The sequence below is a fragment of the Siphateles boraxobius genome, unplaced genomic scaffold (assembly GCF_051911475.1).
Source record: "Siphateles boraxobius isolate OS27281-9 unplaced genomic scaffold, OSU_SipBor_1 12, whole genome shotgun sequence".
Lineage (NCBI taxonomy): Eukaryota > Metazoa > Chordata > Actinopteri > Cypriniformes > Leuciscidae > Siphateles > Siphateles boraxobius.
This window is the reverse complement of record NW_027508722.1, coordinates 35,527,501-35,548,829: the sequence shown is the minus strand read 5'-3', so window position 1 is coordinate 35,548,829 and position 21,329 is coordinate 35,527,501. Positions and strand designations below refer to the sequence as shown.

The window sequence follows — 21,329 nt, the reverse complement described above, 5'->3', positions numbered from 1 at the left end:
CTCCCTGTGTGTTTAGAACAATGCAAACCCCCGTTGAACACCAGGAAACACTCTGTGTCTAAAAGTCTGAGGCATCTCTTCCAGCCCACCAGCAAATTTGTCAAAAATCTGAAAAGGTGAGAGAAAACAACATCAGGAAATGCATGTTGTGTAATTAAACTCTCTCAACACACCATGTCTTGCATCATCCATGACGCCTCTCTCTTCCTCTCTGTAGAGGTCTGTATCTGGCCTGTATATTTTATAAAGATGAAAATGTTCTGGTGACTTCAGAGGATCAGCTGCCTGTCGTTGAGGTGGACGACTCGTACAGCTGTCACGCACAGGATTTACTTTGGTTCACAAAGGTAACAAAGTGTATCGGTGGTGATGCACAAAACCAGATTATTTTGTTGAAATTTCTTGAAATAATCAAAGTATTTGTAAAGGTACTGGTTTGTTGAGGTGACTTGCTTGTAGTTTAGTTAAGCTTTTGTTTTTTAATTGTATACATGAGATTACAATTCAAAGTGTTTCATGATGTTGCATATATAAAAAAAAACAAAAAGCAACCCAAAATGATATATGGCAATGTAAAATACATTTTTTATATATGTATGTATGTATATATATATATATATATGTATGTATATATATATATATATATATTAAGCTTATTTTACATTGTTAAATATAAGGAGGTTAACGTTAAAATTCAATTTAATTTAAATCAGTTTATTTAACCAAAACTGATTCACTAAAACAAATTCAACCTGAAACACTCATGTACACATGCACAGCAATATACTGTATCAACATTTGAGTATTAAACATTGTTTCCATGGTGATGCATGTTGACAGGTGTCACATCTCTGGGAGGAGCTCACCTGGATGCAGCAGTGCATCAGTCCTGCTCACGCCTCCAGTTCCTGTACGCTCCAGACCCGCCTCAAAATGATTCAGGCTGCTGCACAACTACAGGTGAACAAACTAAACGCACCTTGAACAACGTTTTCAAGTTAATAGTCACTAGTAGTGATGCACTGAAATACAGAAACACAGAAACTTAAATTTTATTTATATACATTTTTCATTTAGCCAATAACTGAAACCGAAAATAAACGTATTTAATAATGAAGTAATAATAAATATTAATAAATAGTAAGTAATAATAAAGTATCTTTTCTAGCTAACTATTAACATTGATTTACTTGCCTGAGGTAAATGTAACCTTACTTGACATATTGTTTACAAGCTGTTTTAGTGACGTCTTTCCAGAGTTGAAACACTGATTAAATGATAATCATTACATTTCAGTAAGTTGTACTTGTTCTTTCAACATATCCTCGGATGATCGTTCATGTTTATTTTGTGCTATAACTAGAAGTAAAGAAGAAAAGATGATCAGTTCACATGCTCTCCGTGGTGCCGCTGAAACTGATGTGGGTGCAGCGATCATTAAAGAGCATCAAAACGACATTTATTGATTAAATTTGTGATTAAATGGTGATTAAATGGACAGAATTTGAAAGCTGATACATATCAAAAGCACAAGGCTTATTGGATGGGATTGAATGTTTAGTGAAGTTTTTTCTTCCATCAACTAAAAACAGCTTAGTCAATGATTCTGGCTCTCCAAAACCAATTTTCTTTATTGTATTTTCTGCCAAATATTTTTGGTTGCCAAAATGTCAGTGCACTAGGAATGTAAAAATGGATCCAAAAAATCAAGTTGAACCAAATTGTGGCCTGATTTAATATTGTTTTGGATAATTAGGAAAGAATTGCAATCAAATCTTTGTTAGGGTTGAGAAATATTTTCCTTTTTTGGTTTGTTTGTTGTGCAGGCTCTCCTTAGCACAGTGGATCTGGGACAGGTGTATTTTGAGCCCATCAAGGACAAGCACGGTAACGTGGTTTTGGTGCTGATGAAGGACGTGAGCGCATGTGCGTCGCTGGAAGGCTTACACTGGATTCCCGTCAGTAAATTCCAGCTGCAGCGCAGGTCGTCCTCTTCTTCATCAGACGAGCCCAGCGCACTGGAAACACTCCTCACAACGCTGCACGTGAGTGCTTTACACACTGAAACACTGGTGTCCATCGCTAATGTGTTGTGCTGTCACATACTTCTAGCACCATGACAAATGGAAGTATGGAAAAAATGTAGTGATCAAAGCTCTGTTATATTTTTAGAATAATGAGAAACATAAATTCAGTCTAAACATTTGACTGCAAGGCAAGACACATTATGCCAGGTTTGATGTCAAACGTCACTGGCTTTCTCGTGTCTCGACATTGACGTCAAGCCTGGCGCGGCTCATTTTGATGTGCCGTATCAATTTCAGAAAGCACTATGATTTTGGAACAACATTGGACAATTTTTTTAATATCTTTCGGTGAACAAATGCTTTAAACTCGACAGGTTTCCATCTCTGATATAAATGAGCCCAAAGTATGACAATCTGTGGGGAAAAAACAGCAGCTAGCTACTGTATTCCTCTTTTTTTGTGTCTTATTACTTGAGTGCTGTGAATTGTGGGAGTATAACAGTAGCATTGTTCATTTGATGATTTAGTCTGAACGCTGTAAACACGTCACCCACCGCTGATCGTATGTTTGAAACGGCTCTGGCCGTGATGTTTTGTCTGAGCGGCTCAGATTTTCCCTGTGGTAAAGCTGTGTGTGTGTGTGTGTGTGTGTGTGTGTGTGTGTGTGTGTGTGTGTGTGTGTGTGTGTGTGTGTGTGTGTGTGTGTGTGTGTGTGTGTGTGTGTGTGTGTGTGTGTGTGTGTGGTGAAAGTGGTTCCACAGCTCAACAACCACATGGCTCCAGAGTCAGTCTCTCAGTCAAATAGTTTAGAAATGATAAACGTGGGTCAATTTCAGGCTATTGCAGGAAGTTCTTCATACCTCCGTCTGCCTGTGTGTGTGGGTTAGGGTTAGGTAAAAATGTGTGGGTGGGTGGGTGTCCTGGTAAACACTACGTTGTGGGGACTTTGTTGTCCTCACAAAGGTGGTAATAACAGTAATTTTTGACCTTGTGGGGACATTTTTTAATCCCCAATATCTTATAAATCATGTTCTCATAAACATGTCATGTTTATTTTATATGATTTTGGGATGAATTTTGACATGGACTTGTTCTGAAAAAGTTTCACTTTTTATAATGAGCCCTTTGTGTGCAGGAGAAACTGGCCTATCACCGGCGCAGCAAGAAGTGTCTGTCTCCGGGCCTGTATCTGGGTTACCTGAAGCTGTACACCTCAGTGGACCAGATCAGGGTGCTCGTTTCACACAAACACCCAAACGTGCTGTGCCACGTGAAAGTACGGGACAACGACCACGTCTCCAGGTATGACACATTTATGGCTGTTCGTCTATATATGTATATATATATATATAATAGAGTTGGGCATAGATTAATTTTTTAATCTATATATATATATATATATAAGTGTTAATGAATGACACCTGTGAGACGCACCGGTCTCGCAGCTCTCATGGAGGAGCGGAACCATAAAAGGAGGAGCGACGACGTTGAAGATCGAGAGAGGAACAGGCCTGATTTTATGTTGTGTTCTGGTCCTGTTTTGTGTGGCCAGCAGTCGTCCGTGAGGGGCTGTTGGCTTATACTTTTGCTTATACTTATGTTTTATTTTATTATTAAAAATTATCGAATGTTCGCTGGTTCCCTCCTCCTCCTTCCCTGAATCTGAACCCCGTTACATATATGTGTGTGTGTGTGTGTGTGTGTGTGTGTGTGTGTGTGTGTGTGTGTGTGTGTGTGTGTGTGTGTGTGTGTTTGTGTAATAATTATGTTTGTTTTGTAGGGAAGAATGGCAGTGGCTTCAATCACTGAGTTCGCTCGAGGACAGTGCGCAGGTGTGTGCTGACGCTCAGAGCGCGCCGCATCGCCTCCTACTGGACTTACGAACCGCTGCTAAAGATTTACTCAGCTACATCAACATTCCCAATCACCAGGTTTGTGCATTCACAGCATACCCACACATCGAACACATATAATTTGTTTGATTGCACTAACAAATTTGTGCCCCTTATTTGGGACCTTAGTAAATCAGGGCTGTGCAGTATCAAATACACACATTTACATACATTGAACTGATCAAACACATGCCGCAAGCCTGTTTTGCATGTATTGTGTGTATAAATGGAAAAGCTATGGAAATTTCTACACTGAAAAAATTTGGTGTAGGATTTACTTTGAAACAATTTTCTTACAAAAATTGCTAGTAAATTTCACAAATAATTACAAAGAAATGACAAGTAACATTGATCTGAACGTGACATTTTTAAGTAGAAAGACTTGAATAATCTTTGTTTTATTTACAATTTAGAAAACAATTAGTCATGGAATAGTCATGGAAAAATCTAGTGATGTCTGATTTGGGAGCAATTTTTTATTGTCGGTTTGCTTTAGTGAATCATTTGAACCAGTTCATTTTAGTTTAGGGAATCATTCTGAATTTGTGTTCTTTTGTGTGTGAATTTGTGTTCTTTTAGAATCTCAATCCAGTCTCTTAATTCTCAAATAATAAAATATTTGTGCATGCACATTTATTGATTTGATTAGTAGCCATAATAAGCAGTAAGCAGGATAAAGTACATAATGTACATAATGGTGTGTCATAATGTACCACAAATAGTGTTTCACTGTCACTTATGATCAATTTAATGCACCCTTGCTGAATAAAAGTATTAATAAGAAAAACAAAAAACAAAACTATGAAAACCATGTAGCAAAAAAAAGGTTGATAATAGAAATACTAATATTTTTCTTCCTCTTCATACATCAGGCACAGGATTTCCGTGTGTATGTGAAGGAGGTGGTTGAGTTGGGGGAGGGCGTGTCTTTCCTGTTGCTCCTCCCACCGTGTGAGGAGGTGTGTTCACCGCCCGGACAGAACCATCTCTGCTCGCTGCGTTCTGGGTTCTTCACCCTCCCGCTGCAGATCTTTGAGTTAGGTGAGAGGACACAGTGTAAACTCATTCACCCACATGTATCTTCTATCCCTGTCACCTCATGTGCACTCATTCTCTCTGTGTAGTTCACTTCGAGGCCTACTGCCCTAGTTTCATCGGCCTGTATTGCCGCGTGTCGGCTCTGCTGGGTCTGGAGTCCCTGATGTCCCAGCAGACTTTGCGGGAGGCGTTCTCTGAGTCCGAGCTGTTCGCTGCCAAACAGAAACATCAGCAGGTTGAGGAGTATTTGCAGGTATTTCTGTCCTCTGTGCAATTCAACACTGGCAGCCTGCCGCTTCAGTTCAGCTTTCATAGGTGTAACTGATGACAGTAAACCCGCAATAAAAATCAGAACAAACTGTTCAACTGGGGGAATTTACAGTATCATCTTTAATAGATGCACGAGGCCTAAGAGCAGAGATAAAAATCAGCCAGTGTAATCTGAGTCTACAGCCTGAGCTGTCTACTTAATTCTTTTGACATTTAAGACAGTCTGGTTTGACAGTATTCCACTAAATTATATTGATTTACTGCAAAACAATTAGTTAAAATATGTAAATATATGAAACAAGATCAATTTACTTAGAAACAACACTTCATGAGATATTAACGTTGTATATTACTATTATATACGTTATTTAATATTTTATCCACTTGTTTTTTTTTAAACTTTTTTTAACTTGTACTAACAACTCAGAAATACCACCAAGATACACAGAAAGTATGTGATTTCAAATGCAGCAGTTGTATTGTTTCCTGTATGTAGTCAACAGAAATCAAGACACATGATGAGGATCGTGACATCGCCAAAAACAGCTCTCATGTGGCATTTTATTTACACAAATCAAAATATTAAAACTTAAATCCACCTAAAATTTTAACAGCAATCTTCTCTTCTTTTGCTATTCCTTATACACTATGTTCAGATCAGAATATCACGCATGTTGTGATGATTCACCCATGTTTCTATGTGTTCCCTTTTTTAGCATATGGAGGACCTGTGGCGTGATGCCCGGTGGATGGTGATCCTCCAGTCCGCACGATATAAGCATCAGAGCTCCGGAGTGAGTCTGAGCTGGATTATTGACTTCTCCAAAGAGAGTATCCTGGAGAAACCAGCTTCCACTTCCTCTCAGGTTGACTACCTGCCCTCACCGACACCTTCACCAGAGACCACACGCAAACACAACGGTGAGAGCATTCACCTGTCTGTTCTGTTCGGCCTCTTCATTATATAATCAAATAGAGTACATATCACAGAATAACTGGACTGTTGCAGGCTTCATGTCACCAGGTCATTAAATACAGAAGAGTATTTGGTGTTGCTGCCGTATCAATTTGGTTTACCTTTATTCTGCATGACCATATTCTACATTCCTTAATCCTACCCAATACTTAAATTTACTTTTACATTTATTCATTTAGCAGACGCTTTTATCCAAAGCGACTTACAAATGAGAACAATAGAAGCAGTCAAACTAACAATAGGACAACAATATGCAAGTGCTATGACCCTTCCCAGTTTAATCTAGCGCAGTACGTGTACTTTTTATTTTTTATAAAGATAATAGATATAGAATAGAAGATAAAGTGTTAGTATTAATGGATCAAGTGTTGGCGAAAAAGATGCGTCTTCAGCCGTTTCTTGAAAATGGCCACGGACTCAACCGCTCTGGTTGAGTTGGGCAGGTCATTCCACCAGCTTGGAACAGACCAGAACAAGGTCAGAGAAAGAGATTTTGTGCCTCTTTGAGATGGCACCAATAGACGGCGTTCACTTGCAGAGTGCAAGTTTCTGGATGGCACTTAAGTCTGAAGTAATGAGTTTAGGTAGGAGGGAGCAGAGCCAGTGGTTGTTCTGTAGGCAAAAGTCAATTACTTGAATTTGATGCGATCGGCAACTGGCAACCAGTGCAATTTTGTGAGGAGAGGAGTGACGTGTGCTCTCTCCGGCTTGTTAAAGACCACTCTAGCTGCAGCATTTTGGATCAGCTGCAGAGGTTTGACAGTGCAAGCTGGAAGACCTGCTAGGAAAGCATTACAGTAGTCCAGTCTGGATAGAACAAGTGCTTGGACAAGGAGTTGGTTGTGTAGCATACTCTGATAGTAAGGGCCTAATCCTCCTAATGTTGTGTAAGACAAATCTGCAGGACCGGGCAGTACGAGTAATGTGGTCTGTAAAGTTCAATTGATCATCAATCACAACTCCAAGGTTCCTGGCTGACCTTGATGGAGTTATGGATGACGAACCTAGCTGAATGGAGATTGAGAAGCTGTGAAGATTGTTGGGTTGGCCAGGACCACATGCAACTTTGTCTTTGCAAGGTTTAGTTGAAGGTGGTGGTCCTTCATCCAGCCAGAAATGTCTGTCAGGCCGTGTTTCTGAATCTCAGATCCTAGTGATGTCATGTAGATGGAGAAGAGAAGTGGTCCAAGCACTGAGCCCTGAGGCACCCCAGAAGCTAAATGTTGGATCTTGGACACCTCACCTCTCCAAGACACCCTGACGCACCCTTGTAGTGCGGTTCCATAGATGACAGATCCAGCAGGATGAGAACTGAGGATTTGGAAGCTGCTCTTGCCAGTCTCAGAGCTTCAGTTACCGAGAGCATAGCAGTCTCAGTTGAGTGTCCGCTTTTGAAACCAAACTGGTTTGTAGTCCAGGAGGTTGTTCTGTGCAAGAAAGGAAGAGATCTGGTTGAAAACAACATGTTCAAGTGTTTTCACGATGAATGGAAGAAGGTATACCGGTCTGTAATTTTCCAGATGTGCTGGATTTAGAGTGGGTTTCTTAAGCAGTGGGGTTACCCGAGCCTGCTTAAATGCTGTGGGAAAAGTACCAGTGTGAAAAGAGGTGTTTATGATGTACATGAGTGCGGGTACAACTGAGAAAGTAATGGCCTGAAGTAGATTAGTGGGAATAGGATCAAGCGGACAGGTAGTTGGGCGATTGGAGGAGGAGGAGAGGAGGAGGAGTTTGGAGACTTCTGCCTCTGAAAGCAGAGAGAAGGAGGGTAGAATGTGTGCATTTGCTGGTAAAAAGTGTGTGTCAGTTTGTGGTTTGGTAAATTGGCCGCTGATGGTGGTTATTTTATTTATGAAAGATGGAGACAAAATCGTCAGCTGTTAGGGTTGATGAAGGAGGAGGGTTGAGAAGAGAGAAGGTTTTGAAAAGCATGTGAGAGTCAGAAGAATTGTTCATTTTGTTGTGATAGTAAGTCGTTTTAGCAGTAGAGATATTAGAAGAGAAGGAAGGGAGGATGGATTGATAAAGACCAAGGTCAGTAGGATCTTTCGATTTGCGCCACTTCCTCTCTGCAGCCGTGAGATTAGAACGATGTTTGCAGAGAACATCGGATAACCAGGGGGTGTGGCGCGGGCTGGCCTGGTGGAAAGGGAAGTTGTCCAAGCAGGATGTTAAAGTGAAAAAAAGAGTATTGGTTGCACTGTTGGTATCTAGTGTTGAGAGCTGATCAGGTGGAGGAAGTGTTGATTAGACCAAAGAGGATAGGTGAGAGATTGAGCGTAGGTTTCGCCGAAAGGTGGCCTGTGGAGGAGTGTGTGTTGTGTTCTGAGGCAGGTTGAGGTTAAGATTGAGGTGGAAGTGATCTGAGGTTTGCAGCGGAGTGACCAGTCTATGGTCAGTGGAGCAGTAGCGCGTGTAAATAAGGTCTAATTGGTTACCTGATTTGTGAATAGCCGCAGTAGATAGACCTTGTTTGAGGTCGAATGAGGCAAGCAGAGAAATGTAACTACCTTACTAACTATTAATAAGCAGTAATTAGGAGTTTGAGACAAAAGTCATAGTTAATAGTTAGTTTATAGTGAGAAATGGACCCTAATCTAAATGGACCCTAATCTAATCCAAAAAAACATAGTTTTCCCCTATATTTTACACTGTTGCAGCATCTCTCTTCCCAGTCTGTCAGTAACGCTCTGGGGCAGGGACGTGCACAGGAATTATGAGGGGCAGTTGCTCTGACCCTTGTAAAAGGGCTTCCCCTACATTCAGTTGTGCTTCTTGCTCGTATTCAGTTCTGATGGTAGGCTACTGGCAACTACGCATGATTTGTAGTATGATTGCGTAAAGGGAACAGGAATTCCAGTAGGCAACAGAATCGACTGCTAAACCCAGGGCCGATCCTGAACTCCCCCTGGGGCCCTAAGCAAAAGGGGCCCTCTACCTGACCTGTGACGCCGTGAGCTATGTAAACCATTTGCCATTGCCACACAATCACACCTGACACTTCAGTGCTCCCAATACAATCCTCCCTCCTTTAAACAAAACAGTCAAAGAATAAGTACAACAATATAGAACAGAATGAGGTTCAAACAAACAATATTTATTGAATAGAGTATTTTCTATAGAATGTTAACATAACAAGTGAATATTAACGTAAACATAAATAAGAAGAAAATAATAAATTATAACCCTGAGCTTTGGCTTTTGGGATTAACTTTGGTTCTCTCTACAGCCTGGGTATTTTCTGCATCAGTATGATTTTTTTTTATTTATTATTATGCATGTTGAAGCAATTCTTGATTTATGGTTATTATTTACTGAGGGATGTGCATCCATATTGACCAGTATGTCCAGCTAATCAACATTTTAAATTCAATATAGCCTATAAATCAATAGTCAATCAATGTCAAATTGTCAATACATTGCTTTCTATCTTGCATAATTAGTGCAGTTGTTTAGAGTTTTTAACTACACTGAGACTAGATAATCAGTTTCTTGTTTTATAAATGTGACTTTGATTGGGAGTGCCATCATTCACGTGCATGTATTGTACAGTATGTCTGGTCTCCACATATTTCTGCTTGAAAAATGCGAGTTTCATTTCGTGCACGCGCATATGAACGCACGATAACACACGCGACGCGGTTATGTTTTCCGAGCTGCAGTAAACAAACACCGTTGCACTTTGTCGTTAATAAAAAACAAACGTAATAATTTTTTTTATTTTACTCTCACTTTTGTCAGGCACAAAGTGATGCAAGAGATGCACTGCCTGCCCAGCTAGGTTAGCAAGACCGAAAAACATCAAACTTTGCTGACATCAAACTTAGAGAGGAGAGAACACAAGTTTACCTGATTGTTGTTCCCGCAATTCACTCTCATGGGTTTTTTCTTCTTCCTCTTTTCGTGACCAGAAGGATAGTTTCGCTTCATTTTGTCATAGATGTTGTACACATTAACTGACACGCTATGACACGAGATGGAGGCGGGGCCTTAAGTAATTTGTGGGGTCTTACGCACCGGTCGCGTGCAGCGCTGCAGCCACGTAAACAGTTTCCCCTTCCCTTACTGACTTTCAAGTTCGGTGCACGAATGGAAGTGAATGAGGCTTTGCGATTTAAAAAAATAAAAATAAAAATGTATCTAGGCCTATGTGAAATTCTGCAGCCATTGTACGATTTTTTTTTTTCCTCGGAAGGGCAACTTGAGTCGAGAAGGGCATATGGGCAGTTGCCCGGGCAACCTGAGCAACCCCCCTGTGCACGTCCCTGCTCTGGGGTGCGTTTCCCAAAAGCATCATTAGCCAACTATGTTCGCAAGTTCCGTTGTTATCAGCATGGTTTAACGAGTCAGTGTTTCCCGATACCATCGTTCCAACAAACATTCGCAAATTGCATCGCAAAGTTGTGTGGTTGGAACGACAGCTCTCGACCTGTGGTTAGAAGCATAGTTTCTAGTTTACATGACATGTGGACTTAATAAATCCTTATCTTGAGCGAAATAAGCAAGCTGACATTCAGTACAACCTGTGTCTTTAATTTAGAATACATAAAAATGTCATTTACATCTTTTAGTTTGTCAAGAGATTTAAAGCACCGTTTTTGAGGACTGCGCATGTGCGAACCTGCTCCACTATGTAAAAACGAGCATATAATTGAATCCGGAAATAAAGCAAAATAACGCATTTTCATAAAGAGAAAATGAGAAATAGTTCTCAAATGCCATGTCTGTAATTTATATCAAAACATCTATCGTTAATTCGATCTCAAAAAGTTTCATTAAAAGAAGTTATTTCTCCACCACGTTCAAATCGTGACGTAATAAACCAACGTGGTTGAACGACCACTTTGGAACTATATGGTTTCGGGAAACAGTCGTGACTAGCAAGTTGATTTCTTCAATGATGCATTGTACTATGATAGTTAAGCAGCGAGTTATGTCGTTGTATGAGAAACGCTCCCCTGTTTAGTTCCTCTCTATGAAGCCCCTCCTTCAGAAAAGCACAATGTGCTCTGATTGGTCGGCTGGAACAGTGTGTTGTGATTGGTCAAGCGACATATTGCATGTTTGGGAAATGTCCGACCCCTTACTAGCGTGCTAGTTTCAACACACTACTAACTCCACCAGTCCCTCTTTCTGTTTGTTTTTTCCAAGATTCCCATGGTCTGTCTGATGAGGACAACTCATCCGAGGTGTTCCTCACTACTGATAGCGAGTACAGCTCCAGTGTGACCCAGAGCACCAGAGAACTGGACCTGCTTCCACCGTCTCCTACCAGCTTCAGATCTGTAGCGTCTCACCCATCTTCCTCCTCGCAGTCAACGCCTTGCTCCTCTCAGCCGGACGTGCTGCAGACCGGAGGAGGAATGAGCCGACGGGAACTCGTGAATGTGTTCGATAGCGACTTCATCCTCCCGAGTCGCCAAATCGAGCTGCTACGGGTCACGGAGAAGAGAACGGCGCTGTGTGTCCGCACCAGCAGTCTGGAATACCCGCCTCCTGTCTCAATGCCAACCACACCCACCAGCTCCTCCAATCACAAGGGCTGGACACGGCCTTCCTCCTTCGATCTCTGCTTCTCCGCCCCTGAACCCCACCCTCCACCTGTGCGCACCCTATCAGAGGACAGTGGCGTCCAGCGACTCTGCGCCCCCTCCAACGGTTCCCCTCACAGGCCGTGTCACACCACATTGAGAGTTTACCCGCAATACCGGACCGGATTACCCAAGGAAACCAGTGTCAAAGTGAGTGTTTGTGAGCTGATACACAAATCATTATTAGCTTTGTTTTCTTTCACCTATTTTTATGCTAATCTTGGGAGATTGCATAAAAAAACTATGGCTGGAAATGCCAAGATGCGCATAAATTAAAAAAAATTAGCATACAAAACTGATGCACTCAATCGAGGTAGATTTTTATGCGATAAGAAGAAACTACAATGGAAATACATTTACCAAATAAATCAGAAATCACGTGGCACGTGACATTGCCTCAACAGTTGATGTGATTGGATAACAGGACTAACCAGTGGACCAATCACATCACAGCATCTCAAATGTTGATTTGGTCGTTTGGAAATCTGTCATCAGAATGATTTGGTTTAATTCCCTCTAAATATAAATTATTGCATATAAATATGAATATAAATATATACAATTAACTTAATAAGTAAACAATACTACAAAATAATTGAATACATATTTTATTAATTAACATTTATATAGGTGTCATTTCATATATTTCAAATCTTTTTTTATCCTAGAAGTCGTGCGAATTTTTGGGACTGTTATTCCATTTTAATTCTTAAATTCATATATTATATTATATTTGGGAATTTTATATATATATATGTATATATATATATAATTCCCAAATATAATATATAATTCTATTTAATATAGTTCTGCATCCTGTTTGCTACCTCTTTTAGAATTCAGGAGTTGAGTTATTATCATAGTGCATTTGAGCTAAACACCTAACCATAGTTTGCTACGGCTTACTAAATAGACTTGGTCTGCTGACTTCATATGTATGTGTTTGTCTGCTTTTGTAGTTACGTGTGACTCCAGAGACGTCGGCGAAAGAGATGGTTGGTCTGGTAGTCCAGGAGATCAACGCTGTGTGCCATCACCTGCAGAAAGCATCGCAGCAGTGCACGTGTGCGGTGGATCAGTGCAGCTACCCGTCCTGCGAGTCTGAGGTGTGTGTGTACGGGAGCGAGCAGCTGGAGCACTTTGGCCTGGTTCTGCTGGTGGAGGGGAGAGAGAAATGGCTTCAGGACGACTTTTGCCCACTCACGCTACAAAACCCATGGACACGCGGGAAACTCTGCGTCCGTTTCAAAGAGTATTCGCCGCTCGCACTGCAGTACAGCAGAGCTACGACTGTTTGATCCATCAAACATGTAAATACACACACTCACACACTGACTTAAGTGCATAGACTACTGAATACTTGCTTCGTACTTCATGAGGTCTTAGGGTTCATGTTTACCTGAGTGGGTTCACCAGGACTGATCTGCTCACCTTTGCTCATCGGGTGACATAAGAAGCTCCATATCACCCGCACTACAATAAGAGCATGCTAGCCTTATGGGGAAATCTACGTCAAGTGCTTTTCAATCACCAGTAGGAGTTAAAGTCAATATGAAGTCAAAAATTACTTTCTTAATGTATGTTCCTGATTTTGAATAATTCATCAGTGCACGTTATTTTCTAAAGGTTTTCATCATCCATTCATCCATTCATCCATACATATATACATATATATGTATGTATGTATATTACTGTTCAAAAGTATATTGATTGATTTATTCACCAAGTTAATACATTTATTCACCAAGGGCAAATTAAATTGTCTAAATGACAATAAATACATTTATAATTATAATTTATTTTAAATAAATGCTGTTTTCAGCAAACCAGCATATCAGAATGATTTCTGAAGGATCATGTGACACTGAAGACTGGAGTAATGATGCTGAAAATTCAGCTTTGATCACAGGAATAAATTACAATTGACAATACATTCACATAGAAAACAGCGGTTTAAACAAATAATATTTCACATTTTTAATGTATTTCTGATCAAATTAATGCAGCCTTTGTGAGCAGAAGGGACTTATTTCAAAAACATTTAAAAATCTAAATTATTTCAAACTTTTGAACAATATATAATATGTTATTCAAATATCACTAGGAAATGCATCACATTACTGAGGTAAAATACCATTTTAATAATTCATATTGACTTTGACTGGTAACATCAGCATTATCACATGTAACAGTACAGTTGCATTATGTGCTTATTTTCTCAGTATTGTGCCACTTTAACTGATTTCTTGTTCCAGAAATTGTTTCAGAAGTTCAGCCTTGACAGAAGCTCTTCCATAAGTATTCAGAAGTGAAATGTTTACAGCTTGCTCATGGTGGTTTCAAACCACCAAACAAACATTACGTCATGATTTTTTCCGTCAATGCATTCTTCCTCAGGATACCGTTATACCCTTCCACCAAATTGTACACATACAGGACTTTTCCAAAATGTGAATACTCCATTGGGATTCTCCAATGAGCAAAATACACTGAATTACTGAACATTTCTAGAACAAATGCACTTGAGAATGAGTCTACACTGAATCGACCGCCAGAACAGAAGCTTTACCCAAATGAAGAGTGATGGTAAACCTCGTTTTGATCGTTTGTGAACAGACACATTGGACTGAATGAACAATACAACATTTTAAAGCGAGATGGACCGTAGCCGTAGTTTTACAGACTCTTCCTGTTTCTAATGTTCATTTGTGTTGCTTTGAGTAGCAAAAGGAGCGTTTACTTCTATTGATCGGCCGTGTTGTTGTGCGGTGAGTTTATTATCGATATTGTGTTTACTGTCTCTGTTTCACGACTGACGGACACACACAAGTGCGTTGTAAAAGTTTTGGTGCAATAATATTTTACACTGTAGCTCTGAAGTGGATTTCTCTTCCAGATGAACGTTGATTTATGGGATCATGTACAAATACAAACTCAAGCTGATACACAAGTGCTGTTTCAGATGATGTGTGTCTTGGCATGAGACTTAAGTGTGTGTGTGTGTGTGTGTGTGTGTGTGTGTGTGTGTGTGTGTGTGTGTGTGTGTGTGTGTGTGTGTGTGTGTGTGTGTGTGTGTGTGTGTGTGTGTGTGTGTGTGTGTGTGTGTGTGTGTGTGTGTGTGTGTGTGTGTGTGTGTGTGTGTGCGTGCTCCTAGTATGAGCTCATAGTCTTATGGCTGTCCATTTGATGAAAGCATAGTTTTGAGCAGCTGCAGCGTGTGTGTGTGTGTGTGTGAGTTGCAGCGTGTGTGTTTGTAGTTTACTACGTGTATTAAAATGAGCGTTTAATTTACAGCTCCAGCGGATATTGTCTGATTCCGAGTCTCTTCTCCGCACTGAAATGCTCCACGCGCCAAATAATAGAGTTCAACAGTCGGGTAACAGAAAAATCACATCAACATTCTTTGTAAAGAAATAGATGTTTAACAATTTCACTTTATAAAACTTTTTAATAATTAAAAAAAACTTCAACAAACTTTGATCACAGGAATAAATTACATTTTACAATATATTACAATAGAAAACCGTTATTTTAGATGGGAATAATATTTCACAATATCACAGTTTTCACAGTATTTTTGATCAAATAAATGCAGTCTTGGTGAGCAGAAGAGACTTCTTTCAAATAACATAAAAATCCCAAACTTTTGAGCAGTGATGCGTGAAGTCAGTTCTCCTGAAGTTCACACCACTGTAGAGATTCACATTAACCAACACAATACTGACAGTCTTCATGTTCAACACTATTGGTCAGCATTTCAACCCAAACGTCTTTTAGTGCAGTTTTTGCCATTTATTACAATAATTGACTTTTTATTTGATGTTTGGTGTCTAATGCAATTCAGACGTTTAAGTGACTTAAGTGTATAAATATGTTTCAAGGCCACTGTATCCTCTTTCCCCGTCTTCTTCGGTGAAATAATAGACGCTCTCTGATTGACTGAGTGTCTCACTTCTACTAAGTAAAGTGTGGGAAACACTCAACAAACATACGCACACACTCTCACAAGAACAGCTCCCCTCACACAAACAAACACGGACAACACAAACTGGCAGACCACACACACACTGCTATACAAGCGCTCCCTCACACACACATTGAAGTGCAGCGGAGCGTGTGGAAGACCACACACACGCTGCACCTTTAAGGCCGTCGCTGTGACGGTTATCGACAGTAACCTTAGAATTGTAGCAGGGTTCTCACACCTCCTAATTATACCGTGTGGACTCCGGGAAGACCTGCGCTAAATTTAGCCCTCGGCGGATCTGCAAATACTGTTAGCAAAACATTCCCAAAGACCCTGAATGGATCTGATTCACAGCTCGCCTGCGTCCCACTGGGGCTGTGCTGCAGAAGCGTGGAGCTGCCTGCGTACACTGTGTTTTAAGCTGTTTTCAGGCTCTGAAGGCACGCTAACCATCATTGGGTTGTTCCTCAAAGGTTAGCTGGCGTAATCCAGCCGAAATCGAAGGCAGTATTACATGTCGTCTTTAGAGAGAAACAGTTGTGAACAGCTCAGTGAACAAAATCTATCCAAAATGTTGATTAAATTAGTACGTTTATTATTATATTGATTAATTCATCTTATTCTATATGAATAGAGTTGTTACTCCTTATATCTAACAACTTGTCATCTCTTATTTATATATATATACATACACACACACACACACACACATATATATTTGTATATATTATTTATCTATTATGTATTTATATTTATTATATATATATATATATATATATTATACTGAATACTTTGATTAATGTCATTTAATTATTGATCATTTTATATTTATATATATAATATATATTATTTAAAAATATATATACTTATTATAATATATAAAAATATAAATGTATAACATTTACTTATTTTATATTTTTGATATACTTTTTATATAATATATAGTGAGCAAAGCAGCTAGAGTTTTTTTCACTCTCATTTTGTTATATTTTAAATGCAATATTCAAATAAACATTTGCAATACACTCACCTCTTACAAACAAGTATATGGTGTTATTATAAAATATACCACTGAAATAACATGCGTTTGGGACACCACTGCTTTAAATTACCTTAACGTCCCATTTAAATACCATTTAATAGAAGCACACTTCCTGTTAAAAAGAGTACACCTGAATATAATATACTTTAATTTATATAAGTGAACTGAATGTATTTTTTTCAGAAACTAATTGCATGTTATTTGCAATTAAATTAAAGTGTGTAGTTAAAATGTATATTAGATGGAATTAGTTGAACTTAAGTACAACTTTATATTAAATTTAATTTTTAATTTATGTAACTATAATATACTTTAATGTCATTTCTATTGAAACTTGTCTGTAATGTATTTAAATATATTTGCAATCACACATTTGTAATGAAGTTACAATTTAGTACATATATATTAACTTTAAATGTAATTTTGAATAATACTACATAGCAAGTACTTTACATGTACTAATGTAAGACAGTACATCAAAATAAGTGTACTTCTTTAAAGCGCATTATTACACAGAAAGATTATGAATACATAATGATTTAAAATGTACTTTAAAGCAATACTTTCAATATGACATTATTTTAAAGTGTACTTAAGTGTGTTAGGAAACATCTTGGAAATGCACTGTCTTTAAGTACACTTATGGCCTTTGATTTAATTCATTCATTATATTTGTAAAGATTTTGAAGTACACTAAAAGTGCATTCAATACAATTCAGTGCACTTTCCACAAGGCGATGGCAATCAGACAATACATTTTTTGTACCAGAATACAGTAGTTTAACACATGTTGCTGTGAATTTAATTATATCTATCCTAATTGAGGAGCTCATCACTAGGTTCCCCCTCTATCTTTAAACGGTTATTCCCATCGCAGGGTCTGATTTCAGCTCTGAATGATAACGGCGTTCTTCTGAAGATCTGATGTTCTGTAAGACTAAATGTGATACGAACACACCGTCCTCTGTGCATTTATAGCAGTGAAATGATGTGCATAAATGCGTCTGGTTCACCTGTTATATGCATATTGTGTGCGTTTGTGTGAGTGAGACAGACCCCACCTCCTCCACCCGGACCCCCGGGGGCCGTAACCCTTTAAAGCACCTATAAAACATTTGGCAGGAGCGTTTGAAGTTTTTATGAAGCGCTGCAGTATTGTTCCCCAGAGAGACGGCGCACTCCACTGGCGCCTTACTGCCCTCGTACACTGCCAGAGAGTGTGTGTGTGTGTGTGTGTGTGTGTGTGTGTGTGTGTGCATAGTTCTGTTTGTTCTTTCTTACTCTGTGTGTCATAGATGGAATGAAAGTGTGTGTGTGTGTGTGTTTATTTGTTGCCACAGTCTTAGTGTGAGTTCTGCGTAGTAAAGTTGGGGAAAGTTCGCCTGCGTTCACACACACACTCACTGCCTGATGTTGATCTTCTCAAATCGGATTGTTTGTGCAGTTTTATTTTACTATCATTAAGATTATATTATAGTTTTTTTTTCATATTTTGATTCTTTTTATTTTTATATTTAACATATTTTAATTTCAGTTAAAGTTTTAGTAATTTAGTTGTTTTGGGGATTTTTAAATGCATCAATAGAGTTTTTAATCAGTTTTAGTTCATTTAGTACATCAGGTTAAATTAAATGAAAATGAGAAATGTTGCTTTGGCGATTATCATGTTTTTTATATTTCATTTTATTTCAGATAATAATAGAAAAAAACATATAATTGTAGATAATTATGCTCATTCTCAATTAAGTATCCTACTTTACCATATTATTTTATATTATATTATAGATGATTAAGTTATTGTTTAAGTGTTGTAGTTTAACATATTATATTATTTTATATTATATTACATTACATTATTCATAATTATAGATGATTAAGCTCCTACTTCATTAAGTGTCCTACTTTATCATATTATATTATATTGAATGTATTAAATATATTATTTCAGTTAACGTTTATTTTATTTCAAGTTAGAGAAATGTTAGGGTTTTAGTTTAGGTTAAGTATAATAACCCTGTGTTGGTGAGGTTGTTCACATGACCTTTAAATGTGGCCCGAATCAGCATATCCTAACCAGGCGTCCCGGGACAAGATTCTGGTGAGAAGTAATGTGTTTGTGTGTGCTGAAGGTGAAAATGTCATGTGATGTGGCGGTATCACTGTCAGAACGGGTTTGATATTGAAAACCAAAGTGTCAACAACTGGAATTGACTGTTTTCAAACAGGTTTCCTGAACATTCTTCCCATCTGCCATTGGTTGGCAAGCATATAGTCCCGCCCCCAAACTCTCCCCATTGGTTGAGTCAGTGTCCGGATGCTCAGACAGACAGACAGCAGTGTTTATCATGCCATATGATCACTGTTATCTTAGATTATCAAGTCAATACAGGTGAAGTGGAACATTTGCTGATGCGTTGTAAATTTTTTTTATATATATTTTATCCAAATGAATATGTCATCCCATACTATTTTAAGATTAGCTCAAAGCTGGTATAAAAAATATAAAATAATTCATCTTTCATTATACTCTTTATTTATCTAGTGTAATATATGGAGGTCTCACTCCATATACTTAGTCTAACAACTTGCCATCTCTTCCATGTCAAGGGTAAATTAAGTGTGCCGGTCGTTTGTTCATTCATTCATATAAATATTTATCTATTTATACATGTATTTTTAAATGTTCTCAGATTCACATGTGAGGGGATAAATCAGATATGCCACAAACAGCTGCGGTGTGAATGCAGGGTTTGTAACATCAGTTTTAGATTGTCTCTTGTCATTGGCAGTCGTTACGCTGCAGGAGTGTGTGTGTGTGTGTGTGTGTGTGTGCGTGTGTGTTACACTGTTGCTCATTCATAAGTTGCTAGGGTGTTCTGCATGTGTGCTAGATGGTTTTTAAGTACTTTAAGTATAAACACTGCTCTTTTACACTAAACAAAAAAGTTTGAAAAAAGTGTTTCTGTCCATAAAGCTGGCTGAAGTTTAATATTTAAAGTTGGATCAAAGTTAGGGACCTGATTGTTTGGGAAATATCAGTACAGCTGCTTTGAAAACACTGTAGTAGGTTAATTTATTAATAATAAAAAGAAGAATAAATTATTTTTCTGCCAAGTAATAGATTTCACAAGGTCAACTGTAGATCACCAAGGCTTTTAACAACTCTGCACATTGATTCTGAATTCAATATTTGTATAGTCACAGCCTGATATGTGTGTATGGACAGGTATATAGACAAGTATCCAATCAGATCAGTCGTTTTATTGTGGAGATTCTGTTCTATGAAGAGTGTGAAAGAGCCTATCAAAGAAGGTTTTACTCGACTGTTTTCTGTCAGGTGTGTGTGTGTATAGTCTGGTCGTGGTCGCTGTTGAGTGTTTGCATTCACACTCGCGCTGCAGAAGCTAAAAACAAATGCCAGCAGCATCTAATCCACTGGAGCCAGACTGTGTGTGTGTGTTCATTATTTCTGTTAATATAACACTAATAATCATTCATAAGCCGGTGGGTGTGTCCTGGATGAAACACAACAGCTGGAGTGGACGTGCATACAGAGTGATGTCAGAGGGGCCGTCTGACCGTTTGATACGAACGCTCGTGTGTGTGTGTGTCTGTGTGTGTGCGTGTGTGTGCGTGCGTGTGTGTGTGTCTGTGTGTGTGTGTGTGTGTGTGTGTGTGTGTGTGTGTGTGTGTGTGTGTGTGTGTGTGTGTGTGTGTGGCATTACGTTGAGCAGTAGCAGTGAATCTGCAGCGAGAACGACCACCACATACTGTTAAATTAAGCACGCTTCAACCCCGACTTCAAAGAAACACACACACACACACACACACACACACACACTCTGCCATTGTTTAGAAATATGATTGGATTGATGGATGGAGTGATGAACGAGAGTGAGATAAAAGGAGACTGTGCTTGTGTACATATCTATAGTAACGCATTTCTAGACAGGTTCCAGAATGTCTGTTCGATTTTTTAAAATGTTTTTTTAAAGAAGTCTCTTATGCTGGATTTACCAAGGCTACATTTATTTAATATAAGATACATAAGAATAATACTTAAAGATCTATCTATCTATCTATCTATCTATCTATCTATCTATCTATCTATCTATCTATCTATCTATCTATCTATCTATCTATCTATCTATCTATCTATCTATCTATCTATCTATCTATCTATCTATCTATCTATCTATCTATCTATCTATCTATCTATCTATCTATCTATCTATCTGTCTGTCTGTCTGTCTGTCTGTCTGTCTGTCTGTCTGTCTGTCTGTCTATTTGTCTGTCTGTCTACCTGTCTGTCTATCTTTCTGTCTGTCTGCCTGTCTGTCTATCTGTCTGTCTGTCTATCTCTATGTCTGTTTGTCTGTCTGACTGTCTGTCTGTCTGTCTGTCTATCTCTCTGTCTGCCCGTCTGTCTGTCTGTCTGCCTGCCTGTCTGTCTGTCTATTTGGCTGTCTGTCTGTCTGTCTATCTTTCTGTCTGTCTGTCTATTTGTCTGTCTTTCTATCTCTCTG

At 38.8% G+C, this 21,329-nt stretch overlaps 1 protein-coding gene across 5 annotated transcripts in view; it reads left to right on the top strand.

The window, feature by feature from the left end:
• Nucleotides 1-21,329, top strand: part of ankfn1b (ankyrin repeat and fibronectin type III domain containing 1b) — a 108,866-nt gene that overhangs the window by 71,346 nt on the left and 16,191 nt on the right. For 4 of the 5 annotated variants that reach the window (XM_077219254.1, XM_077219253.1, XM_077219250.1 and 1 more), the window contains 11 exons: nt 17-116; nt 218-347; nt 841-960; nt 1,827-2,045; nt 3,163-3,329; nt 3,808-3,958; nt 4,792-4,960; nt 5,044-5,210; nt 5,944-6,148; nt 11,355-11,944; nt 12,754-14,744. In XM_077219254.1, coding sequence (XP_077075369.1) covers nt 17-116; nt 218-347; nt 841-960; nt 1,827-2,045; nt 3,163-3,329; nt 3,808-3,958; nt 4,792-4,960; nt 5,044-5,210; nt 5,944-6,148; nt 11,355-11,944; nt 12,754-13,092 — 2,357 coding nt within the window. In that variant the 3' untranslated portion in view covers nt 13,093-14,744. Of the gene's footprint in view, nt 1-16; nt 117-217; nt 348-840; nt 961-1,826; nt 2,046-3,162; nt 3,330-3,807; nt 3,959-4,791; nt 4,961-5,043; nt 5,211-5,943; nt 6,149-11,354; nt 11,945-12,753; nt 14,745-21,329 lie in introns of those variants that run through there. The other variant, XM_077219252.1, reaches the window with a different exon arrangement.